General features: G+C 37.0%; 1 protein-coding gene across 1 annotated transcript in view; it reads left to right on the top strand.

The window, feature by feature from the left end:
* COPG2 (COPI coat complex subunit gamma 2) overlaps positions 1-21,107 on the top strand; it is a 131,677-nt gene that overhangs the window by 35,416 nt on the left and 75,154 nt on the right. The window contains exons 6-11 of the mRNA XM_054564121.1: positions 630-705; positions 2,533-2,625; positions 3,518-3,604; positions 4,852-5,009; positions 18,846-18,979; positions 19,735-19,802. Of these exons, the coding sequence (XP_054420096.1) occupies positions 630-705; positions 2,533-2,625; positions 3,518-3,604; positions 4,852-5,009; positions 18,846-18,979; positions 19,735-19,802 (616 nt within the window). The remainder of the gene's footprint in view (positions 1-629; positions 706-2,532; positions 2,626-3,517; positions 3,605-4,851; positions 5,010-18,845; positions 18,980-19,734; positions 19,803-21,107) is intronic.

The following is a 21,107-nucleotide window of genomic DNA, read 5'->3' as shown; positions in this document are numbered from 1 at the left end:
GGGGCGCTGAGCAAGGGAGGAGGGGGACGGTCACGTCGGGGCTGGCGTCCGTGCGCCAGGACGAGGGCGGGGAGGGTAAGAGGGTACGTAAGGTAAAGGCTAAGCTCCCCCTCGAAGCTTGGACGTGGAATGTAGTAGCTCACACACTCTTCTGCCTGTTTTTGAAACTCAGCAGAAAGGTCTAAAGTCGTTGACGATTGTTATTTTACAAAGCCATGGCTGTGAGAGGCATCTCATGAGTCCCTCATTTCAGTCAGTTCCTCTTAAAGAATTAGGTCTAGTCTGCTGGGTTTTTAGGGTTTGGGGAGATTTCAGCCTGGGCCTCTTTTTGTGTTACACCAGTTGTCAGAGTCTACGATATGATTCATGTGATTATCATCTCTCTCTGCACTAGAACGTAAGCTGCAGGAAGGCAAAGACTTTTTGTCTTGCTCACTGCTGTACTCTTAAGATTTAAAAGTGTACCTGATAATTTTGGTATTTATCGAAAGAAGACACTCAGTGTGTATTCGTTGAATCAATCGCCGTATGAGATAATTATGGGGACAGGTGGAATCAGGGCTGAACTCCAAAAGAGAGGAGGCTTGACTCTGTTTGATCTCACAGTAACTACTTCTAATTTTTCTTAGTCTGACCAAGGACATGACAGGAAAGGAAGACGTGTACCGAGGCCCGGCCATCAGGGCTCTCTGCAGAATCACCGATGTAAGTTCTCTGTTTTACCGTCCAAGAGGGCACTGTGTTTATCTGCAGGAGGCCATGTAAATCCAGTAGGATTCCCTACTATGACTTTGACTGTCCAGTACAGGCAGACCTCGTTTTATTGCGCTTTGCTTCATTGCGCTTCACAGATACTGCGTTTTTACAAATTGAAGGTAAGACTCCCCACCAGCAAAAAGATTACAACTTGCCGAAGCCTCAGATGATGGTTAGCATTTTTTAGCAATACAGTCTTTTTAAATAAAGATATGTGCATGTTGTAGAAATAATGCTATCCTTGTACCCTTAATAGACTACAGCATAGTATAAACATAACTTTTATATACACTGGAAAACCAAAAAAAAATTAATGTGACTTGCCTTAGTGTGATATTTGCATTATTGCGTGGTCTGGGATGGCCACGCACTAACGCAGGTATCACGTAAGGAAGGTGGTGAGTGCCGGGTCTCGGAGGTATGTGTGTCTGTGTGAAAGAGATGGGACCACAGAAAGACTGCGGGGGCTCCAGGCTTCTTTTCCATTCAGTTTGGTTTTTCCTTTTATTTAGGGTAGTCTGTTTCTTTCTCTACTTGCCCTCACAGACTTTTCCCATAGTCAGGACTCATTTGCTTGTATGAAACCAAAACCCATTTGAATTTAGTTTAAAAAGAAACTTTCTTATGGAACATAGAGCTCTCCGACTTTGAGGTAAAACTTAGAACCAGATGCCAGAGCAAGAAAGAGGGCAGCGCTCAGGAACTCCGAAGCCAGATTTTTCAGATAATCCATCATTTACCAGGCTCACGCCCCCTTATGCAAATGTTTAAGAGAACCTGGCCAGCATTCAGCCAGCGCGGTGGGTGGGTCCGCGTCAGGTGTTTAACCTGATTCGGTCTGTTGCACTTGGAGAGGTGAGGCGGTATAGTGTGTTAGGCTGTCCCTTTCTTGGAACTATGAGTAGGAAAGGTTAAAATGAAAGGCAGACTGGGCATTGCCAAACAAATTAAATAATATGTCAGCTATACTCATGCTTGAGTGTGTTTTATGTGTATGTTTGCAGTCCTCTCGAGTTTTAAAGGTTGAGCAGGATCAAATGGTAAACCTGGATTCTAGAAGGAGTAATAGAAATGCTTAATGTTTTTTGCTGTTCAGCTGTTTTATTGTGGTTATTTTTGTTTTTAGCATTAACTGGGTGGCATAAGACTTGACGGTGCCAGCATTACACATAAGACTCTCTATCTAAATACCGATCTCAGTTTGTTTATGTATCCTCATGGGCCACCATCTTTCCAGCCCTAAGCTTTTCTCCAATTAAATTAAAAAGAACTTTAGTTTCAGAGGATTTCACATTAAGCGCTCACTGTAATAGTATATCAAACATTTAATTATGTATCTAAAATAATCACAGGTTACATTTGATTTGTAAGGCTCTTGGGAATCCTTATAAAATAGATCCCCTTCACATAGAGGTGTCTTCAGGATTTCAAAAGCCGCTTTCATCCTTGTCTAGGAGTTTCTTTTACAACATCCCTGGTAGCGTGAACCCTATCTAATGTATTTCCTCAAGTTGGAGCTCCCCATTTTGAGGCAGTTTATCTTATTGTTGAACAGTTGTTTGTCTTCTTATGTGTAAATGTTCCTCCTTGAAGCTTCCACTCGGGTTGTCTGGGTTCTGCCTGACGGGATATGATTACTCTGGTATATGCTAATCCTTTTTCTTAAATTCTAAATACACAGAAACTAATATATGACTGGTTTTTGTAAGTTATTTTGAAGTGCTAATATAGTATGAAAATGTTTTGTTTCAACCTTTTCTTTATGGATGTTATTAGGGAACAATGTTGCAGGCCATCGAAAGATACATGAAGCAGGCCATTGTGGATAGAGTCTCCAGTGTGTCCAGCTCAGCGTTGGTGTCTTCCTTAGTAAGTGGTCGAAGACAGTGGGCGCCTGGTTCTTTGTATCAAAAGCAAAGTATCACTGATTCTCTCACAAATGAAACATTTAAAAAAACAATTATGTACATCTCTATTACTCTATCCAAGAGCATTTTATCTGCCAGGGGAGCATTGAGCAATTAAAATGGGCAGTTAAAAACAGGAAATTTTCATGTGTTTAAAAGGTTTTGGTAATCAGAAGGCTATGTTGTACACATAATGAAGATGGGAGGTAAAGTTGAGGGGGATACAGGGACGAAACTGAGGGTCTGTCTCTTTTTTTAAATCCTTTGTTGACCTGCATTTTTACCTCTTGCTTCATGGTTCTCTACTGTCCTTGCTGCCTGTACCACAGTGTCTTTCAGGCCAAAGTCTCCCGTCCTGCTTCTAAACCTCCTCCCGGGAAGTAGCCTTGTTTTAGTAATACCTTCTCTTTCTCTTTTTTATCAAGGCAGAATTTATTCCTTATAATCCATCACACTGCATTGGATTAAAATTGATTACTGATGTGTGAGTGGATTTGATTATCTGAATCAAAAGAGTTTCCTGGAAGTAAAACCTATAATGTTAACATGATTTAAGTACCATTCTATGAATTACCGCTTCCTGCCCCGTCCCTCTCATTGCTTCCTTTTACACATCTCTCCCAGCCCACGCAACACACACAGTAGTCACCCTTGCCAAGGGGCCTTGGAGGAAGTGTTTCTGGTTCAGCATTGCCTCAGGAGTAGGGACTTGAGATAGACTTAAAAAGCTATGAAATTGTTTCATTTTCTTTTTCTTTTTTTCCTTTTTACATGTCTTTTGGAAAAGAAAACTAACTCATATGTTTCTAAACTTCCGGTGATGATGCATTATCCTTATTTTTTCCTGTATTTAGCATATGATGAAGATAAGCTACGATGTGGTTAAGCGCTGGGTCAATGAAGCCCAAGAAGCTGCTTCAAGTGATAATATTATGGTACAGGTATGGTCATTGAATCATTTTGGCTTATGTTTCGAGATCAGCTTTCTTTAACCCTGCATTGTAGGGTCAGTGTATTGATTCCCCAAATCAGTATTAGCTAAAGGCTGACATTAAGCGGCCTGTTAGTGCGTATTCTCGAGTGGGTATTCCACGAGTTGTGATCACTGCCATATGCCCTGCTAGTGTTCAACAGAAGCTGTAACAGGGTTGGAGAAAGCTGCTTATAGCCGGTGGTAGTTTGAGATGCCCATTCCAGAGGTATTTCACGATGTATTTCAGTCCTTTGAAAAATAATTTGTGAAGAAGGGTATTCAGTTTCAAGCATTTCCAGACTTGATTAGAATGGACATTATAAAAACAGTGAAGTGTAATTTTTACTTTGTGAAACTTTAAAAAAAACCATTTTTTTGGAAAGATTTCCTTTTGATATTCATTAGGCTAGTCCTAATTAAAAAGAACGAGATTAAATTGTTAAACTGGCAATTTCATGTAAAGAACTCCATTTGTATTTGAGAGGGTACTTATTTATCCCCTTTCAGTGTTTATAACTTTTCATGTTAGCATATTGAGTTATGAGGAAACACAGTAGTTGTTTTTCCCTAGGGGAAACATTCTCACTCTCTTCATTTTGATCATTGTACTTATGTCCAAAGTGCCATGATCGTATACATACCCTCCTTAAGCCTTCTTTAGGAGATGAACTCCTAACATGGTTACAGATGATTTAAAGCCACCCGAAGACCTGCAACACTGGTAAGGTCTTGAACCTGAGAACCTTTGTGCTAAGGATGGATGGGGCAATGCTGAACCTGCCAGATGTACCTTCAGATTATGTCACTTTCTTAGTAATTGTCCAGTCTGAATTTACACCTCTTATCCATTCAGTCTTGCCTGTGTTTGATTCACTGTTTAAAAAAAAAAAAAAGCTATTTTATTGTGTATACTTTTGACCTGGGTATCTTTTTATTAAAAATCTAACTCTGGCCAGGTAGCTCAGTTGGGCATCATCCTGATACACCAAGGTTGCTGGTTCAACCCCTGGTCAGGGGACACACAAGAATCAACCAGTGAATGCATAAATAAGTAGGACAACAAATCCATGTTTCTCTCTCTCAAGTCAATAAATAAAAATGAATTACTATAATTTCATTTAAAAAATCTAGTTCCATATGATTCTATTTTCATGTAAATTTTGTCCTCTTCCTACTCAGTTTTCTGGAAGTCACATTCTTTTTCTTGTTCTTTAGTATCATGCATTGGGAGTCCTGTATCACCTTAAAAAGAATGATCGCCTTGCTGTTTCTAAGATGTTAAATAAATTTACTAAATCCGGCCTCAAATCACAGTTTGCTTACTGCATGCTGATCCGAATTGCCAGTCGCTTACTAAAAGAAAATGAAGAGGGGTAAGTGTCTTCATCTCAACCTAAGTAATTTTCCCTTTGCTCGTTAATATACCTCAGGATTGATTTCCTTTACGAATTTTTTTTGGGTAGTGCTGACTTTACTTACCGGTTTCATGTTTTCTGTACTTAAAAAAAAAATGGGATTCCAAATAACACAAAACTGTTTTTTTGGTTTTTTTTTTACTTTACTTTTTTTGTATGCTTTGGTATATGTACTTAATAGATTATGATGGCTAATAATACAATAACAAACTGATGTTAAACAAAAAATACTTATAAATTTTAAGGTATCCAATAATTAAATGTGACAACTGGAAGTGGCATTAAGAATCTTATTTATACCTTTTATTCTTATAAAAGAGGCTGTTGAAGTACTGCACTTAATGATTTGCTTAAATTATTTATTTAAAATTAAAGTGCAGGAGAGAGAAAAATAGATTTTTTTCTATTTAATTCTATAAATAGAATTTTTTTTACTCTATTCATATACATTTACACATTTGTAAGGTTCTTATATTATTCGTGAAAGAGCATTATTTCATGGTAGACTGTAATAATATAAGGATGAATACTATGATTTCTTGAGTAACCACTAAGAAAACCTAAAGGATATAGTGTAAATGTTAACAGAGAACATAAAATGGAATATTTTTTAATATTGAAGGGCGCTTCCTGCAATGGTGGAGTAGCTTGGTCATATAAGCCCCTCCGCAAATAATAATTATATTAGTATAAAACTGTACCTCCCCCAAACATGAAAACCCGTAACTACTTGAAAGTACTGGTAAGGTGGGAAAAAGAGACAAGAACTGGAGGGAAGTTGACTCCTGAAAGACAGAAGCCACGCTAGGTGGGATGTGGGTATTTCTGGCCAGTCTCCTGAGGGCAGTTAGCAACGCCCAGGTGGGATCCCAGGGAGCCATAGTACTTACTGGGCGGAGGGGTCAGAACACAATTTGAGGATCGAGATCCTGGAAAGGAGGGGGCTCCAAATGGGGTGAACCTCAAAATCAGTTTTAAACTACAGAAATCCCTGGTCGGCCCCTGAACTGTGCACTTATAGGGGAAGGCTCTAGGAATCCTGGCAAATAGTAGTAGCTGTGGGCTTAAAGAACTGAGTGGGGAAATCAGCTGCCACTCACCATGAGGAGATAAAGTTTAGAATCTGAACTCAGCCAGATTAACTGCCTGGTAGAGAAACATCATAAATTTGGGAGTCTTTGCCTCATAGCATTCACAATGTCTGTAATCATGCACCACGTAATGTTTTGGTCATTGATGAACCGTAGATACGATGGTGGTCCCATGAGATTATAATGCAGCTGAAAAATTCTTATTGCGTAGTGACACCGTAGCTGTCATACGTTGTAGCTCTCATAACATAGTAGCAGAACACATTACTCACGTGTTTGTGATGCTGGTGTAAACCAACCTACAACACTGTAGTCATGTAAAAGTATAGCACATAGAATTATGTACAGTACCTAATACTTCATAATGATAATAAACAGCTATGTTACTGGTTCATGTATTTACTATACTTGTTGTTATAATTTTTATAGAGGTACTCTTTCAAGTTATGAAGAAAATAGTTTTCTGTAAAACAGTATGTTGTGTTATGTAGACAGCAGCTTCATGCATCTCATGTTTGCTGGATCTCTTGATTGCATTATTTTATCTTGTGCTTGATTTAGTGTCATGTTGTTTTATTCATCATGGCTCCTAAGCACAGAGAATTCACCACTAATGTTGCCAGCAAGAGGTCACATCGAGTGGTTGACCTGAAAATGAAATAGAAAGTGATTAAGGACTATGAAGGTGGAAAATCAGTGATGATTATTGCTCAACCAGTCAGGTACATCCCGTTCCATTCTAATAATCTTGAAGAACAGGAGCAGTGATGGAAGCTGTTAAATGATCTGCTTTATTGAAGGCAATGAGAATGACAAAAATTGAGAAGGGTCTGTGTCAGACATGGAGAGACTTCTAATGACCTGGAGTAAAGACTAAAGATAGAAGCATATTCCTCTCAGCACCATGATAATCATGGCCAACGCGAAAGTTTGTGATGTTGAAGGAGAAGGCTGAACCTATGATGTTGAGTGTACTGCCAGCTCTGAGTGGTTTAAACAGTTCGTTCTATACTGTGAAAGTGAGTGATGAGTCTGCTGAAGGCAGCTGAAGAATTTCTGGAAACTCTAGATAACTGGTTGTGGAGGAAAAGTACTTTCCAGAGCAAATATTCAATATGGATGAAACCTCTCTGTTCTGGAAACATATTCCTGACAGGACTTTCATCCATAAGGAGACCAAGTCAATGGAGAGGATACCAGTCTCACTTGCGGCCAAGGCTACAAACTAAAATCCTTTGTGATCCGGGACAGCGAGAGCCTCAGGGCCTTCAAGTATATCAGTAAGCACGCGCTGCTGGTGCTCAGCAGGAGCAATAAGAAGTCATGGATGGCCCAACTCCTCTTCTAAGATGCCCCCCTGAATTGCCTTGCCAGTGAAATGGAGAAGTATAGTTTGGAGAATAATAGTGTACCTTCCAAGATTTTGCTTATTTTTGATAATGCTCCAGGGTGTCCTCCTTTTATTGGTGCTCTTCATCTCAGTATCAAAGTGGTCTCCCTCCAGACATCAGCTCTTGGATCCAGCCAATGGATCAAAGCGTTACAGCAGCCTTTAAGGCCTCCTGCCCGAGGAGGGCCTTTCCCCAGGCCACTGCCGCAACCGAGAAAACACAGGTGCAATTCTGGAAGTATTACAGCATCTGTGACTACATCAAGAGTATGTGAATGGCACCTGGAGGAAGACACTCAAAAGAGATTCATCCATGACTTCGGGGGACTTGTCAAGGAAGAGGAAGTTGCAAAAATCAACACGTCTGCAGTAGATACAGCAAACATCTTTAACCTGGGTATGGATAAGGGTGACATTGAGGAGCTCCTAGAGGTGGTTCCTAAGGCACTAATGAAATGAGAAATTGTTGGAACTGGAACAGGAACGCTTAGCTGAAGAAGCAGCAAGAGAAAAGGAAGCTGCAAGAGAAAAATACCCCCAGGAAAATTCACGGTGAAAAAGGGTCAGCAGAAGCATTTGTAGACCTGAAGCTCCTTAAAAAGTCTGAAAACTTGGACACCAACAGCAAAAGGTTTTTATTAACAGAGGGATGTTCATGGTGCATTATCTACTTACAAGCCAATGTATGATGGAAAAAAGGAAACCAAGAAAACCACCACGGACATTTTTCTGAAGAGAGTGCCTCCTCCTTCCTTCCCAAGGTGCTCTAGAAGGCATCGCCATAATAGATGGTATTTCAACACATGTCATTGCCCCTGAAGGTCTTCCAGTGGGACAGTTTATGTAGGTGGAAGACAGTGATGTGGACGACCCTGACCCTGTGTAGGCCTGGGCTAATGTGTGTGTTGTATCTTAGTTTTTCACAAAAAAAGTTTAAAAAATAAATACATAAAAATAGAAAGCTTACAGAATAAGGATATAAAGAAAATATTTCTGTGCAGCTGTACAATGTGCTTGTGTTTTAAGCTAAGTGTTATTACAAAAGAGCTGAAAAATTAAGAAGTTTATAACGTAAGAAAATTTCAGCGAGCTAAGGTTAATTTATTGAAGAAAGAAAAAGTTTTAAATAAATTTAGTGTAGCCTAAGTATAGTGTTTATAAAGTTTGCAGAAATGTACAGTAATGTCCTAGTCCTTCATATTCACTCACCACTCACTTCTTCAGTGAGAGCAACTCCCTGCCCTGCAAACTCCATTCATGAGTACACTACATAGGTGTACCATTTTTATCTTTTATACTATATTTTTACTCTACCTTTCCTATATTTAGGTATGTTTTTATACACAAACATTTACCACTGTGTTACAATTGCCTGCAGTATATAGCACAGTAACACGCTGTATAGGTTTGTAACCTAGGAGCAATAGGCTATACCACGTGAATATCACATATAGGTAGGCTATCCCATCAGGTTTGTGCTAGTACACTAATTCTCTGATGTTCACACCACAACAGAATTGCCTAATGATACGTTTCTCAGAACATTTTCATGTTAAGTGAGACATGACTGTGTATAGGAAAAAACTGTCGGAAGTGCAAAGAATTTAGGAAATGTGACCAGCAATTAAAAGAAAAAGCAATCCATAGAAGCTGACCCTGATATGACTCAGACATTGGAATTGGCAGACAAAAACTTTAAAGTGTCTATTATAAACTGGTTAAAGACTTTAATGGGGAAATAATGAATGGACAGAGGAAATGGAAACTTTAGAAAGAAATTCTAGACCTTAAAAGTCAGAATTCAACTAGAGGAGCAGAACCCATAGGAGATGACTATGTAGAGATTATTACAAGGAACTGACATACACAGTTTGGGGGCTCGCTAGGCAAGTCCAAAGTCTATAGGGCAGGCTGTCAGGAACTCACGGGCACAAGCTGCAGCCGCTGTCCGCTAGCGGAATTTGTCACCTCGTATTTTACTATAAGCAGCGAGGTGAAACCAGGTCACACCAACACTTCTCCTTGGGAACTCATTCAAGTAAATAGCCAAGTCCATCATTTGCAAGTTCTGCTTTCCACGTAACTGCAGGACACAATGTCACTAAACTCTGCCAGTACCTAACAAGGATCCACGCTACTCCACTTTACAAGGACATGGCTGGTCCTCACTTCCTCTTGAGCCCTCAGCACAGGATCCTTGAAGACAGGTTTCTGCAAGCAGTCGGAGAGCCTTCCCTGGCAGTGAGTGTCCTTAAAAACCGGACTTCTCATAGTCTTTCTGAGGCGATTTAGGCTTCCCTCACCATGCTCCTCAGAATCCTCCCAGCCACGCCCACTGCCTGATTCCAGAGGCACTTCCACAATTTTAGGTACTTGCGGCAGAACCTCACTTCCTGATACCAAAATCTGTATTGGTTTTGTATAGCTGCCATTGTAATGGCCTATCACAACATCTATTTACAATCACACAGTTTGGTGGGTTAGACATAGGTCTCATGAGTTAAAGTTAAGGTGTTGGCAGGGTGCTGTTGTTTATTGGAGGTTTAGGGGAAAAATCCATTTCTAATCTCATTTAGGTCGCTGGCCAAGTAGGACTCTATTTCCTTGCTGGCTGTCAGGCAGGGATTGGTTTGTGTCATGTGAGGTTAACATATTCACAGGTTCCATGGAGAAAGGCATGGACATCTTTGGGGGCCGTTTTGCCTGATACAGGTACAGTAGCTGAAATAGATAATTTGCTGGCTAGGCTTAACACCGGAGGAGAGATGGCTGACGAAAGAATGAAAGAGAGTTGGTAATTTTGAAGACTGAACAATAATAACCAATTTGAAGAACAGAGAAAACAAGTTAAAGAATAAACAGCTTCAGAGAACTGTGATATCAAGTGATATGTAATTGGAATTCCAGAGGAAGATGTAAGAGAATGAAGCAAAAAAGATACATGAAGAGATGATGAACAAACATTTCCCAGTATTCATTTATTCTAGCAGTGCAAGGTTGATCTGATAGTCAAAACTCAACTATTTCTTATTTAAAGAATAAAGGAGCAAATCCTTAATATCTTAATCAATGCAAAAAAAAAAGGTAGTTGATAAAATTTAATGGCAATTTTTGATTGAAAATCTCTTTCCAGAGCAAAAGATGGGACATTATCTTGATAAATCTCTAGTAAACTTGATACTCACTGGTGAACTGTTGAAAGCTTTCCTCTTGAGATCGTGAATGAGAAAAGGATGTTTGCTAATCCTGTTTTTTAAGTAACATTTTACTGGAAGTCGTACTTGATGCAATAAGTCAAGAAAAAAAATTAAATATCTAATTATTTGAAAGAAGATATAAAACTGTCTTTGTAGACAACACAATTGTGTGTATAGAAAATGCAAAATAATTGGTACACTGTCTGTTAAAATTGAAACATGAATTTACCCGTTTACTGGATAGGTCAGTATGCAAAATCCATTTTATTTCTATAGTCCAGCAACCAATCACTAAGATACAATTTTGAAAAGATGGCACCGTATTAAAATAAAATCCTTAGTATAACTCTACAAAAATTGGGTATATCTCTTCACAGCAAATTATAAAATGTTATTTAAAGCATGGCCTGCATAAATGTTCTTAGGTTGGAATGTTCAGTACCATGAAGAGGTCACATCTTATTTTGACTTGTGGACCCAATGAACCCCATTCAGAATCTCTATTAGCTTCTTTTAAATACCAAACAAAAATGCATACATTTGTGTGTCAAAAGATAGACAAGTATACCTTTAGTACTGTTCTTCATAGTGGCCCAGAAATGGAAGCAGTCTTAAATGTCCTTCAATGCTAGAGTAAAAAATAGTGATATGTTCATACAGTCTATTGTATGCAGCAATGGAAATGAACAAATTAACTGTTAAATGCAACTACATAAATGAATCTCACTAAGAAGTCACTCAAATGAATATGTTTTGTATACTTGTATTTAAGCTATTTTCAAACTTAACAGACACAACTAATCCATGGTATTAAAAGTAAGGATAGTGTTTATCTTTAGGGCAGCGTCATGGAAGGGCTTGGAAGATGGAATATGGGGGTTACTGGAATGTTAGAAATATTCATTTTCTTAAATCATGTAGTAATTCACTTATTTGTACATGCAGGTTTGTAATAGTTCACTTATGATGTATTTATCCAATTTTGCATAACAAATTATAGCAAAAAAATTTTTAAACACCCAGGATGATAAAGGGAAAAATTCTAAAAATTGTATGAAAGTAAGGACATTTGACCCATAGTTCTACTTCAGATTTCTCTCAGCTTCATTGCATGCTAATTCTGAGGGGAAGCAGCCCTTCCCTGGCATAATGGGCCTAGGATGCAAACTTTGCAGCTGTATGACTGTAGCACGCTAGCAGCAAGGATCCCCATGTGCGCTTTCGTGCGTGGGGAAGCACCGGCTGCTGTGCAGACATGGTGGGAAGAAGCATGAATCCAGGACTTGTGGTTGACCAGAACCGATTGTCTTACACATTTGGGTGAGTCTAGTTTTTATGGAGGTTCACAGGAATACAACTTTTCTAAATGGCTAGCTGGTCAATTTTGGATAAAATTACCCTTTCCCCTTGCTTGTTAAACTAACCTGTTAATTCTCAGAATTTCTCTGGCAGGTTTTTTTTTTTGTATGTATAGTATCATAGATGGCATTTAAAAAAATTATAATTTTTTACTATAAATTTACCTGTTTTTAGTCCTGCCTTTACTTCATCCCATAAGTTTTAGTATGTTGTGTTTTTGTTTGTCTCAGGATATTTTTAAATTTCCCTTTCGATTTCTTCTTGGACCCATTGGTTGTTCAACAGTGTGTGTTGGTTAATTTCCACATATTTGTAAATATTCTAGTTTTCTTTCTGTTACTGATTTCTAGTTTCATTCCATTGTGGTTGAAAAAGATACTTAGTATGATTTAAATCTTAAATTTATTAAGAATTGTTTTTCAACCTAACATCATTTATCCTGGAGAGTGTTCTTTGTGAACGTAAGAATTCTGTTCTCTCTGTGTGTGTGTTTGGTCCATTTGATCCACAGTGTTGTTCCAGTTCATTAACGGGGACTGCTTCTCCATTTATTTAGATTTCTCAGCAGGGTTTTGTAGGTTTAAGTGTAAAAATCCTGCATTACTTTTATTAAATTTATTTCTAAGTAGTTTATTATTTCTGATGCTATAACCAATGGAATTGTTTTATTAATTTTGTTTTGAGTTAATTGTTGCCAACATACAGAAATACAATTGAGTTTTGCGTGTTGATTTTGTATCCTATAAGCTTGGTATGGTCATTTAGTTCCATTTGTATGTGAGTGTGTTTTTATTTCTTCCTTTCCTAACTGGGTGTCTTTAATTTCCTTCTTTCACTTCTCCCTCCCTCCCTCTCTTGCTTCCTTTTTTCCTAATTGTACTGCCTTGAACATTCAGCACAATGTTGAGGAAAAGTGGAGAAAGCAGACTTCTTTGCCTCATCCCTTGTCTTAAGGGGAAAGCATTAAGCATGATGTGGATTTTCTGAAGATGCCCTTTATCAGGTTGAGGATATTTTCTTCAATGAACTTTAGTTCTTTTAAGATATTGTCATGAATGTGTTTTAGATTTTGTCAGTTGCTTGTTCTGTATTGATTAAGATGATTGTATAGTTTCTGTCCTTTATATTATTAATTTGGTATGTAACATGAATTGATTTTCTACTAAAACAATTTTGCATTACAGAGATGGATACCAGTTAATTATGGTGTATAATTTTTATGTATTTCTGGATTCAGTTTGCTGATATTTTGTTAAGGAGTTTTGTGTTCATGTCAGGAGGGATATTGGTCTATAGTTCTCCCTTGAAAATTTGTTTTTGTTGTCCAGGTAATACTGGTATCACAGCATTAGTTGGGAAATAGGAGGTCCCTCCTACCTCATTTATTTTCTGAAAGAGTTTGTGAAGGATTGGTATTATTTCTTTAAATATTTGATAGAACTCACCAATAAAGTCATTGGGACCTGTACTTTTTTTTTTTTTAGGGAAGATTTTAAAGAACTAACGCATAGGTCTATTAGAGTTTGTATTTCTTTGTGAGTCAGTTTTGGGAGTTTGGTACTTGTCCATTTCATCTAAGTTATTTAATTTGTTGCATATAGCTTATTATATTCCCTTCTAATCATTTCATTTTCTTTTAGGTCAGCAATTTTAATGTTTTCTCTCTTTTTTCTTTGTTGGTCTACTGAAAGTTTGCGAATTTTGTTGATCTTTTCAAGAACTAACTTTGGGTTTCACTAATTTTTAAAAATTACTTCTTTTCATTCTAGTCCATTGATCTCTGCACTGATCTTTTAAAATTAAATTTATTGTGGTGACATTAGTTAATAACATACAAATTTCAAGTGTACAGTTCCATAATATATCATCTGTATGTTGCATTCTGTGCTCACCACCCACAGACTAGTCTTTCTCGATTATGTATCTGACCCTTTTTACCCTTTTCATTCTCCTTAAACCCCTCTCTTTTCTGGTACCTACCCTTCTGCTGTGTGTGTCTGTGAATTTGTTGCTTTCTGTTTTATATGCCACACGAGTGAAATTGTATAAGATCCCTTTGACTCCCATCTGACTTGTTTTGCTTAGTATGAGACTCTGAAGATCCATCTATGTTGCCCCAAATGGCAGTATTTAAGTTTCTCGTGGCTGAGTAGTATTCCGTTGTATATATATGTACCAAATCTTTATCCACTCAGCCATCAAAAAACACTTAGGTTGTTTCCATGTCTTGGCTACCTTGTATATATATATATCTTTATGAATAAATGTTTTCAAATTTGTCAGATGGATACCCAGACGATGGTTTGCTGGGTCATATGGTATCTCTATTCTTAATTTTTTAGGAACCTTCATACTGTTTTACATAGTGGCTGTACCAATTTACATTCCCAGTGCAGGGTGTGAGGATTTCTTCTTTGTCCTTATCCTTTCCAACGTTTTTGTTCTTACCTTATTGATAATAGCCATCCTAAAAGGTGTGAAGTGGTATTCATTATGGTTTTAATTTCCCTATAGCCAATGAAGTTGAGCACCTTTTCATATATTTGTTGGACATTTGTATATTTTACGGGAAAGTGTTCAGGTCCTCTGCCCATTTTAAAAATAAGATTGTTTTGGTTTTTATTTGAGTTGTATGAGTACTTTATATATTGTGGATATTAGTCCCTTATCGGAGGTATTGTTTGCAGATACTTGCCCCAGTTGGTTGCCTTTTTGTTTTGTTGGTTTCTGTACAGAAGCTCTTTAGTTGATCTAAGTCCCTTCTACTTATTTTTGCTTTTATTGTCAGTGCCTTTGGAGTGAAGTTCATAAAACCCTCTGAGATCAAGGTCCATAAATTTAATGCGCATGTTTTCTTCTATGCATTTTATTGTTTCAGGTCTTATAGTTAATTCTTTAATCAATTTTTGAGTTGATTTTTGTATATGGTATCATATAGCAGTGTAGTTTCATTCTTCTGCATATGGCTTTTCAGTTTTCCCAGCACCATTTATTGAAGAGGCTTTCTTTTCTGTATTGTATGTTTTTAGCTCCTTTGTTGGAAGTGAGTTGCCATATACATGTGAGTTTCTTTCTGGGCTGTTAATTCTGTTCCATTGGTCTGTGTGTCTGTTTTTGTGCCAATATCCTACTATTTTGATTACTGTAACTTTGTAGTATAGTTTGCAGTCAGGAAGTATGATCCCTCTGTCTTTGTTCTTTTTTCTCTGGAAAGCTTTGGCTATTTGGGATCTTTTGTGGTTCCATACAAATTTGATGATTTTTGTTTTCTTTCTTTGAAAAGTATAATTCTGTTCTGATCTTTATTGTTTCTTCTTGCTGTGGGCATGGTTCACTCATATTTTTCTAATTTTTTAATATGTGGAAGCCTAGGTTATTGATTTGAGACCTTTCTTCTTTCTGATATAAGTGTTTAAAGTTATAAATGCCCCTCCAAACATTGATTTAGCTGCATCTCATAAGTTTTGATGTGTTGTTTTGTTTTCATTCAGTTTCAAATATTCTGTCACTTTCCATTTGATGTGTTGTTGATCTATGAGTTATTTGGTAATACATTGTTTGATTTCCAAATATTTGGGGATTTTCCCAATTTATTTTCTGTTGTCGACTTGTAATTTAATTCAGTTGTGGTTGGGGAACATGCTTCGATTTCTGTTCTTCTAAATGTATTGAAACTTGTTTTATGATTGGCACTTAGTCTATCCACGAGAACTGTCCATATGCACTTGAAAAAATGTGTTTTACAGTCATTGGGTTGAATGTTCTAGGTTGACTTGGCTGATTATATTGTTCAAGTCTTCTATATCCTTGATGATTTTCCTCTTAGTTGTTCCATAGGTATAGATATCTCCCACTGTTATTGTTTTATATATATAGATATAATATATATATAATATATATATCCTTTCATTTTTGTCAAGTTCTGATTCCTGTATTTTGATGCTCTACTGTTAAATGTATGTTTATCATTGTCATATCATTCTGAGGTATTGACCTCTTTCTCATTATAAAATGTCTATCTTTTGTAATGTTTTTGTCTTAAATTCTATTTTGTCTGCCGTCAGTATAGACACTCTTGATGTCTTATGGTTACTCTTTGCATGACATGTCTTTTCCCATCTTTTTCCTTTCCTCTTATTGGTATTTTTGATTCTGTGAGTTACTTCTAGACAGAATATAATTGGATTTTGCTTTTATATCCTGTCTGGTAATCTCTATCTTTTGGTTGGGGTGTTTAGACCATTCACACTAAAATATAATTATTAACATGGTTGGATTTACCATTTTTCTATTTATTCTGTGTAAGTCTCCTGTCTTTTTTGTTTCTCTCTTCCTCTTTGATTGCTTTCTTTTGTGTTAAATAAACATTTTCAGTGTACCATTTTATTTTCTGTCAGTATTTTTACTTTTTCCCCATTTTTTCTTAGTTGTTACCCTAGGGATTAGAATATACATTTTAATTTACCACAGTCTACTTCAGATTAATATTAACTTAATTCTAGTAAAATAGAGAATTTTTGCTCCAATATAGTTTCATTCTCTCCCTGCTCTTGTTTGCTATTATTATCATGTATATTATATTGGGTACATTTATAAACCCAACAATATAGTGTTATAATTTTTGCTTTATACAATTTTATGTCCTTTTAAAGCAGATAAGAAAAATGAAAATCATGCACCTATATTATCTTTTATATCACTTTACATATTTACGATTTCTAGTGTTCTTTATTTCTCCTTGATTATTAATGTCACTGTTTAGAGTCAATATTTCAATCTAAAGAACTTCCTTTGTAATTTCAGTAAATCAAATCTATTAGCAATGCATTCCCTCATTCATTGCTTTCTGGGAATGTCCTTTTTCTACCTTCATATTTGGAGGATAATTTTGCTGGGTATAGAATTATTGTCTTTTTATTCCATCACTTTGAACATGGTGTTCTTTTGTCCTCTCCCATTGTTTTAGGTGAAAAGTCAGCCATTTATTGTATTAATGCTCCTCCATATAACATGATCAGTAGTTTTTAATCCTGCTGCTGTCAAAATTTTCTTTATCTTTCCGCAGTTTGTGGTGTGTCAATGTGTAGATCTTTTTGTATTTCTGCTGTTTGGGATTAGTTGAGCTTCTTAAGCACATAGGTTAAGGTTTTTCATCAGATTTAGGGAGTTTATAGCATTATGTCTTCAGACATCCCTTTTGCCCCTTTGTATTTCTCCTTTCCTTCTGAGACTTCTACTGTGCAAATGTTGCTACACTTGGTTATATTCCACAAGTGTCTAAAGCTTTGTTCTTTTTTCTTCATTCTTTTTTCTTTATTTTCCTCAGCTGGATTATCTCAGGTTATCTATCCTCAAGTTGACTGTTTTTTTTCTACTGCCAGTGCAAACCACTGTTGAACTGCAGACTTGAATTTTGATTCCCGTTATTGTACTGTCCAAATCGAGAATTTCTATTTGGTTTCTTAAAAAAATGTCATTTCTATCTCTATATTAATATTCTCTTTGGTGAGGCATGATTGCCCCACCTTTAATTCTTCAGACATAGTTTCCTTTACTTCTTTGAACATACTTAAATTAGCTGACCTACGTCTTTGCCTAGTAAATCCAACATCTGTGCTTCCTCAGGAACTAAGTCTATTGACTGCTTCCCCGCCCCCCATACATGGATTATACTTTACTGTTTCTTTGTGTGTATCATAAATTTTTGTCAAAAACTGACAAAAATAATATGATAATTCTGGTAATCAGATTTCCCCATTCCCTATCCTCAGTTTGTTGTTGTTGTATGACCCAGGGCTAATTTAGCAGCCCTTATTCTTTGTCATGTGAAGTCATTGAAGTCTTTGCTTGGTTAGGTGAGCCATCAAATAATGATTTGACAGATTTTCTTAAATGCTGTAAAACAGCACGTCCCCCGCATTTTTTCCCAGTGGCCGTTTTGTGTGTTGGGACATGCCTTCTGTGCTCTTGCAGCTCACAGTTCTCCCTTAGGCTTCACTTCCTGCTTGTGCAGAACCTCAAAGTCAAGCATGTGTGAGCGATTAGGGCTCTCTCAGGTTTTTGCTGGGCATTTGCTCAGCCTTCCACATGTGCATGGCTTTTTAGATCCCCAGGAATATGTCAGAAATTGTCAAAGTCTAACTGGAATCATTGCCTCTGGCAAGTGCTGTGTTCAACAATCGCTATTGATTTGGGGAGACAGACTTCCTGGGGACATAGGGCTTTACTCATTAAATGAGCTATGAGTCAGATGAAATAAAGATTAGCTCCATAGATGGGACTTTTCTAGGGAGCACAGTCAGGTCAAATGGTGACAGTTTTTTGGGGACAGGGCTTTTGAGGGAGCTCCAAACACATTTGCTTCCTTCAATGGCAGCGAGGCGTTTTGCTTTCACAGCTACTATGGTTCTGAGGCTGCTGGTTTCCAAGGCTACCCTGAAACTAGGAAGAGGAAATGGAAATAGAACACGTTAAAACACCAGAAAGCTGTTTGTTCTTCTAGAGATTCAGCTGTTTTTCTTGAATAAATGTCCCTAGGATTGTTGCAAGCCTTTGACTAATTTCTAGAGTGCTGAAAAGTTTGAATTTGAAAATTTATGCCAGTATTCTCATTTTTTTTTTTTAAGGAATGGATTTTCAGAGGTCCTTCATCCATAATTCCAAAAGTGTTTCTCAATCTGTGCGTTTTTAATGGCTATGCACATTGCATCTGTTGTTTTTCGATATCTAATGATGGCCTATGTGTATTTATTGTCAGCCATGAAAGTCCACTCTTTGATTTCATTGAGAGCTGCTTGCGAAATAAGCATGAGATGGTTATTTATGAAGCTGCTTCAGCTATCATTCATCTTCCTAACTGTACTGCAAGAGAGTTGGCACCTGCTGTTTCAGGTTGGTTGTATATTTGATAGTTGGCTTTTGTTTATATTTTTGTTTGTTTTAAGCTCCAAAGGTCTGCAGGACAAGTATTAGGAATGATTTTTTAATCTTAGCTCCGAATATATAGCCTTTGCATTATGATACATAGATAATTTTTTCAGTTATTTACTTTTTCTGAAGTTACCATTTCCCCAAACAAAACATTGGAAAAATAACTTTAACCCTGGCGGGTGTGGCTCAGTGGATTGAGCACTGGCCTGCGAACCGAGAGGTCACCGGTTCAATTCTCCGTCAGGGCACAAGCCTGGGTTGCTGGCCAGGTCCCTAGTTAGGGGCATGCGAAAGGCAACTGACCTATGTTTCTCTCGCACATTGATGTTTCTCTCCCTCTCTCCCTCCCTCTAAAAATAAATAAATAAAATCTTTTCTTTAAGAAAAGTAATTTCAATGCCTTCAGTTCTCCTTAAAGTTTTAAAAACAAATTTGCTCTTATAACTATAAATATTCCTACCATTCAAATATTATTGATATATTAATTCTTTTAGAAAAAGAATGAACTTTATATTCTGTATTTTAAGTTTTTATAGCTCCACAAAAAGTGCTTTTCCTATTTTTGACGTTACATTTTTCATGTAATTTCATGTAATTTTGATGCTGTAACTTAATTTCCTTATGCAGATTTTGAATATGATTCTTCACGCAGTATATATTTTCAGATATAAATAATGAAATGAACTGGAGTCACAGTGGCCTTTTTTCTTTTCTAGTTCTCCAGTTGTTCTGTAGCTCCCCGAAGCCGGCTTTGAGATATGCAGCTGTGAGGACCCTGAACAAGGTAGGTGGCCCTTTGCTCTTGACATTTATATCAGTGTTTGCTTGAGAAACATTAATGGTGAAGCCTTTGGTTTTCTCTCTAAGTATGATTTGTGGGCTTCAGTTCTGTTACACCTCCCTTGTATTTGTGGCCTTAGAAGTTTGGCCATTTCTACTCTGGTTCAATTAAAGAACATAATTTATTTCTGACTTTTAAGCACTTTATAGTCAAGAACGACACAGTCCAGTATGATGACCTTGAGCCATAAGTGGCGCTTTCCATTTAAATTAATTAAAATTAAATAAAATTAAAAATTCCAGTCCTCAGTCACTCTAGGCACAAGGCAAGTGCTAAGTAGTTGTATGTGGTTAGTGACTATCACACTGGATAGTGCGGCTATAGAACATTTCTATCACTGCAGACAGTACTCTTGGACAACGCTGGTCTATAGTAGCACTGTCTAGTAGAAACAAAATGTGAGTCACATGTGAAATTTTAAATTTTATAATAAACACATTAAAATTTTTTTTAAGTTGAGATTAATTTTAATAATATATTTTACTTACCCTAATGTACGTAAAGTACCATATTTACATCAAGATAACATTTTAAGAGATATATTTTGCCTTTTATTTTTTCATACTAAGTCTTTCACATCTAGTGTTTAGTTATATTTGCAGCACATCTCAATTTGGACTAGCCACATTGCCAGTGCTTAGTAGTCGCATGTGGCCATATGTGGCTACCATACTGCCTGAGTCTAGAGGATACAGTACAGAAACACAGAATAAATTAAATAACCATAAAGATTTTAAATGAAAGTTTAATTGAGTAGACTTTTCGTAAGGCAGTATGTGATTGATTATAGATTGTTTAAATAGTTGGAGGAGAGAGAAGTTTAGAGCAGCCGTGGAAGACAACTTTATAGAACAATGTGAGTTGTATTTAAAAGAGTTGATATAGGTTCACATTCCTTTATGTACGACCTTGGAGCCAGATGTGTCTCAGAATTCTGTATTTTGTGAAATTTAGAAAGCTTGTATGATGCTGTCTCTTACAAACTAACTCTACTGGGCCCGGAGCAGCACTCCACCATAAGACACATTGATATTTCTGCACTAGACTTATGACTATCCTTGCTAAGTGATATAAATTGAGACTTAATTAGTTTTACATTAGTTTGGGTCATATTTTTCTGTTAGCTGAATTTTGATGCCAATATTTTGCTGTTTTCACATTTTTCCATTGACAGAGGTAAATGGCATCTACAAAAAGAAACAGTAGAATGGCAGCCATGTTTTTGTGACCGTGAGCAATCCAGTTTGG

The sequence above is a fragment of the Pteronotus mesoamericanus genome, unplaced genomic scaffold, assembly GCF_021234165.1.
Source record: "Pteronotus mesoamericanus isolate MK-2021 breed Mesoamerican mustached bat unplaced genomic scaffold, CSHL_Meso_final scaffold_85, whole genome shotgun sequence".
Lineage (NCBI taxonomy): Eukaryota > Metazoa > Chordata > Mammalia > Chiroptera > Mormoopidae > Pteronotus > Pteronotus mesoamericanus.
The sequence above is the reverse complement of the archived record's forward strand: the minus strand, read 5'-3'. Positions and strand labels throughout refer to the sequence as shown.